General features: G+C 36.1%; 1 protein-coding gene across 2 annotated transcripts in view; it reads left to right on the forward strand.

Moving 5' to 3' along the window:
• The window catches only part of SLK (STE20 like kinase), a 56,392-nt gene that overhangs the window by 44,217 nt on the left and 6,175 nt on the right, over nt 1-6,000 (forward strand). For both annotated transcript variants that reach the window (XM_007470437.1, XM_007470438.1), the window contains 4 exons: nt 3,325-3,454; nt 4,050-4,174; nt 4,688-4,876; nt 5,431-5,556. In XM_007470437.1, coding sequence (XP_007470499.1) covers nt 3,325-3,454; nt 4,050-4,174; nt 4,688-4,876; nt 5,431-5,556 — 570 coding nt within the window. The remainder of the gene's footprint in view (nt 1-3,324; nt 3,455-4,049; nt 4,175-4,687; nt 4,877-5,430; nt 5,557-6,000) is intronic.

A 6,000-nucleotide genomic window follows, 5' to 3' on the forward strand; every position in this document is an offset into this window, starting at 1 on the left:
TTACGAACACTTTTCTGATCATTACCATTTTTAGCTTTTAAGTTAAAATGACCAGATGATGTACAAATAGTGCCACGTATCATAACCCTTTCTTAGAGTTTTCTAGAACCCAAAGCTGCATTTTTAACGTTCACAGTTATCTGACTAATAGGATAAGATTCCTTATCAGAATTAAAACTTGTACATTTAAAGAACACTCATTTTACAATTTCTGTGTCCATTTTGAAATTGTTACTCTTAGTGATCAAATTGATCTGTTATTATTTTTTTAAATGAGTGTAATTTGTGCAGTCTTTTTGGAATGTAAGATCACTTTTCTTTTAGATCCTAAGAGTAATTTCTAATTACAGATTCCACTGTGCATGTATTATACTTGGCTTTTGAAGTTAGGAAATTTAATGAAAGCTCAGTGATATTAAATTTTCATTTCTTTTGTGGTAATAAAATATATTAATTAATGTGTAAGGGACCTTTTTGGTAGTTTTTGGCCTTAATATAAAAAAAAATCAAATGTGCAATATTCTTGACTATGTAATCATCCACACACTGCTTGATTATTCAAGTCCATAGCTCTGTAAGGCAGCTGGTGTCTTTGCAAACTCTGATGGTTAGGAAATGCTTCCATACGTTGCCTGCCTTGATCTGTTGATCTTTCTTTATCTTCTGGAGCAGCACAGTGCTAGTTCTGCCCGCTTCTATATAACAGTCTTAGCTCCTTTCTCCTCATATACTGGCCGCTTCAGGGCATATGCTTTTGTAGTTCCTTGTCATTCGTTTTGAGTCTTGATCTCTGGACCCTTATTCCTTGCTTTGAGTTCTCTGTGGTTTACTTTTGAACTTTTCAAAGTATGTTACTAAGGGAAGGGACCCACTACTCTTTATATGGGCTGACAGATAAAACCAATTTGGGACCAATAGAGTGGAAACTCCTTGAAGGCAGTACTGTCTTTTATTAATTTTAGTAACCCTGTAAGTAGTACAGTCCCCAGCATTTACTAAGTGCTTAATAAAGGTTTTCTTTGACCTGAACTCTTATCTTGCTTAATTTAGACATAAATATAATAATATGACCAAAAACTGCATTGACAAGAAATCACGTTCACATTTTTAGTGGCACTGGCTTATACAGTTGACCCTTGAACACCTCAGGTATCAGGGTGCTGACCTTCCGCGCAATTGAAAATTCACATATAGTTTTACAGTTGGCCCTCCACATCTGTGGTTCCACATCTGGACATTCATCCAACCATAGAATGTGTAGTACTGCAGTACATACTTAGTGAAAAACTCCACGTTTAAGTGGACCCACACAGTTCAAACCTGTGTTGTTCAAGGGTCCACTGTATTTACCTTTTTTAGTTTCATATAAATATTTATTTGCCCCATCTTTTACACTTGATTTTTTTGATAAATATAAATGTAATATTTTTATTTATGGTAATTTGGACCCATTATTTCTGTCCACACAGATATTTTTTAAAAGTTCTTTATGCAAACTAGTGGTAAAAATGTTGAACAAAAGAAAACTTTTGATATATCTGCAGGTTACATTGTTTATTAAACAAGTTTGCATATAGAAATTTTACAGTGAAATTAGAGAATCAATTTAATTTTTATTACAAATGATATTTACTGTAGGAAAAGAGAAGCTTGACAACTTACTTTGTTATAACTGCTTATAAGATAGGATGGAGATTTTTGCATCTCTTTAAATAAAACTCAAAAGCCTTATTCTAGATAGTTGAATTTAAATATTCATTGAGTTTTTCTTTTATTTTTTTCTTTGCTGTGATAAAGTGATGTAGGTGACTGTAGTCAAGTTGGCAATTGTAATTTTTTTTTGTATAAATTTGCTCAGCGTTTATTATATCTACGGAACTGACAACGTGCGTGATGTTTTTTTTTAACGACACATGAGTACATTTCCTGTCCCCAGTACATAAGACCATAGCTCAATAAATACAAAGGTACATGTTATTCCACTTGTAACTGGCAATTGTATTTTATAGAGACAGTTTATTAGTCTTATACAGTAGCAACTGTATATTTGTATTTATGCTAAAATACACATCATGATGTAGATGAGACAGCAGCATTTGTGACAACAAACTAACAGGATGTCATGGATGGTAAGACCTGATTCTCACCTCCAGAGAAACAGTAGTAAGACAAGTGTCTTGAGGGGCACTGCTGACTCAACTCTTTGTGCACTGAAGACCAGGCTGGTAGTGATCCAGATCCTGTCAGACTCTGTCCAAGGCCTAAAAAATAGTTTCAAAATGGATCTTGAGGTTTTATATCTCTTAGATGTGCAAGAGGAGGGATTATAGGTGAAGTGCTGCTCAACCCCAAATTTCTAAATCTATACTCAAATTGATCAGAATACCCTTGAGCTGATCACAAACTGCTGTAACAGCCAAGAGAGGGATGGAGAGCCAAACGTTTACTGGCAAAATTGGCATTTCTTCAATTTGAGTATGCTTCCTTTCCTTCTGCGAATGTATAATCCAGCATAATGACCATAAGTCACTTCAACCTTTCCTTTCCTTACACAGTAATTGAAGGATTTTTTTTGAAAGTATAAGTTTGGCATTCGGGCAAAAATAGTATGTACTCAGTAAATACTGTTGAATGAATGAGTTAATCCCTTACATGTTGGTAGAATTCTCTGATTATAAGGAATTTTGTTTGTAGAGTCATAAAGTGTTAACTCATTTTCGTATTTCTAGTTCACATTTCTCTAGCAATGCATTACTTCTCGTTAAATCCTTAAAGTATTGTTCTTTTTAGGCACAGGCTGAAGATACAGAATCTGTCTTTCTCTGTTAGTGTAGCCATGGTATGGCTTCCTAACTCTTTATTATTAGAAAAATAGAGAGTTTAAAATCCCGATATGTTTTTCTTGTTTGCTCTTTATTGCCTCTCTTCCTGAAAGACATTTCTTGTTTATTCTTGTTTTGTCCACACTCTAGTGAAATGAATAGTCAGTTTTAGAAATAGTCAGTTTTAGAAATGAATAGTCAGTTTCCCAAAGATGTAGGGCATTTTAATTATGAGTGGGTTATGGACTTCTTTTGTATGTGTTATTCTTAACAGTGAGTTTAGAATATTATGTATTCTAGTACTTTCTTTCTGGGCTTGAATTGGGTGACTAATACATTTATGTTATGTCTATACTATATAATTTTGGTGATTTTTAAATCTAGTTGACTTTAGAAACTTGGTTCAGAAATCTTGTTAATCACTAATGTATACAGAGGTATAGATAAATGGATGTTTTGCTCAGTAGATACTTATTAACTGATGGTTAACTATGTCTAATAGGAACAAGAGTTTGTTCAGAAGCAACAACAAGAATTAGACGGCTCTCTGAAAAAGATCATCCAACAGCAGAAGGCAGAGTTAGCCAATATTGAAAGAGAGTGCCTGAATAACAAACAGCAGCTCATGAGAGGTATATGAAATTATGCAGCATATGTATATATATATCTCAAAACATTGCAGAGATATAGCTTGGAAATTATTTGAATGTTTTCTTTTGCTAGAGTGGTAGAGGGAAAGATGAAGCAACTTAAATAAGAGGAAAATACGTTATAAAATTAAGAAATACTGCAATAGAAGTGAACATAAACATATAATCCTTAACACATCTTTTTTGTCCAGATGATGGTAGAAATATACCTGAATAATTTCATGTACTCATTATGCCTTACAACGTTGGTATACTTAAATTGGCTACATGATAGAATGGAATTTTAAGCACTTATTTCCCCTAACAAATACCTTATATTTTTTTTCTTTCTCGCTAAGATGATTAAATGGAATTTTGGTGTTGTGGGTAGGGCATTCTCTGTTTACAGGACATCAGAGCAGAACGGAAAGTGGTAATGGATATTATCTTTATGTTGGTAATATTTCATTTATAGCTCAGAATGTCCGTGTGTATTAATTAGTGTATTAGAACACTTGTATGTAAATATTAAAATGCAGACCAAAGTACATTAGTAAAAAGAGCAAAGTTACATTTTGAAATTGCTTTCTTCTTCTAGCTAGAGAAGCTGCGATTTGGGAGCTTGAAGAACGACACTTACAAGAAAAACACCAGCTGCTCAAACAGCAACTTAAAGATCAGTATTTTATGCAAAGACATCAGCTACTTAAGCGCCATGAGAAGGTTAATGAAAGGAAAATTTGTTCACTTTTTTGTTCATTTTAAAGTGTGCAGAGCTATTTATTTTTGAAACATATTTTTTTACAGAATAAAATTTAGGTTTCCTTTCTTTTATCCTAAAACTTCTTTGAAATTTGGAGTAATTAGTTGTATGTTGGTCACGATTGCAAACTCTTTTCTACAAATTCCAAGGAAGGTAACTAATTACAATGCTTAAAGACCCCTTATACATTATAATCTTCATCTTGTCTCTCAGAGTTAGCTATTTTGGCTCCATTTATGGTTCAGGTATCTTAAAAATGTGGACTCCCTATACTTAGTATACGAGAGTCAATATAAATCTCTTATTACTAATAGCTTATTTTTCTTATAAATTATTTTTTGCCTAGTATTTTGCTGGTTGGTATGCAACAAGGGAGAGAGTAATTGGGGAAGCAACAGCAAAATGACATGTTTGAGCACACATGTGGGTACTGAGTATTATATCTACATCACTGGACTCTGAAACTTTCTTAGGAAACAGAACAAATGCAGAGTTACAATCAACGACTTATTGAGGAGTTGAAAAACAGACAGGCTCAAGAAAGAGCAAGACTGCCTAAGATTCAGCGCAGTGAAGCCAAGACTCGCATGGCCATGTTTAAGAAGAGTTTGAGAATTAACCCAACAGCAACGCCAGATCAGGATCGTGAAAAAATTAAACAAGTAAATAAGAAAATTACTCTCTTTAAGTTTAAAAGTTTTGAATGGCCTTTAGAAGTACCACATAATTGTGCTGTAAACATTTGGAGCTACCTTGGGCTCGCCGATGTTCACCATGGCTCTGTACACATATGGCATATACCAACTCAGCCTGCCCCAGGTGCTGGCCACGGAGAGCTGCTCTCTTCCACGCCCCACACCAGATCCAGGGCTAGGCTGGTCCTAAGACCAGCCCTGGGAATAAGATGACTTGGCCACCTTTTCAGTCAAACGTGTGGTCTCACTCTACTTCTGCAGTCACAGATCCCACACGCAAATTAACTGAGGTCACTAAGCAGGTCGGAGGAAAAAGGTTTTGATCAGAAGTCTCTCTCCACCTCCCTACACTCCACCAAAGCCATGACGTCGACTCCAGCTTTGAGTCCCAGCATATCATTACTTGCAGCTTTAGTTTATTGTACTTTAAGCTTTGTTACATTCCTTAATTACACCTTTGGAAGATGCAGAAATTACATTACTTGTTAACCATATTTATCTTTTGTTTTTCTTATTTATAGTTTGCCTCTCAAGAAGAAAAGAGGCAGAAAAATGAGAGAATGGCTCAGCATCAAAAACATGAAAATCAAATGCGGGATCTTCAGTTGCAGTGTGAAGCCAATGTCCGAGAACTGCATCAGCTGCAGGTTAGCTGCAGAAGCATGAATGCAAAGCTGGTAGTAGATGCACAGTACAGGTGGCTGGTTTTGAGGAAATAATAGCTACTCAGAGTAAGCTGCACATTGCTTGTGAAGATGCTGGGATTTAAAGGTTTTCTTTCCTCTGTAGACCCAAAGGAAGATCAGTTTAGTATCGCAGGCACTTGTTTAGAACTTACACAGCCGTGATTAGTATAAACATGACGCTAATTTATGATATAAGAAGTTGCATCTCTTGGGCTTCCCTGGTGGCGCAGTGGTTGGGAGTCCGCCTGCCGATGCAGGGGACACGGGTTTGTGCCCCGGTCTGGGAAGATCCCACGTGCCGCGGAGCGGCTGGGCCCGTGAGCCGTGGCCGCTGAGCCTGCACGTCCAGAGCCTGTGCTCCACAACGGAAGAGGCCACATCAGTGAGAGGCCCGCGTACTGGTAA

Source organism: Lipotes vexillifer, unplaced genomic scaffold (assembly GCF_000442215.2).
Source record: "Lipotes vexillifer unplaced genomic scaffold, Lipotes_vexillifer_v1.1 scaffold916, whole genome shotgun sequence".
NCBI lineage: Eukaryota > Metazoa > Chordata > Mammalia > Artiodactyla > Lipotidae > Lipotes > Lipotes vexillifer.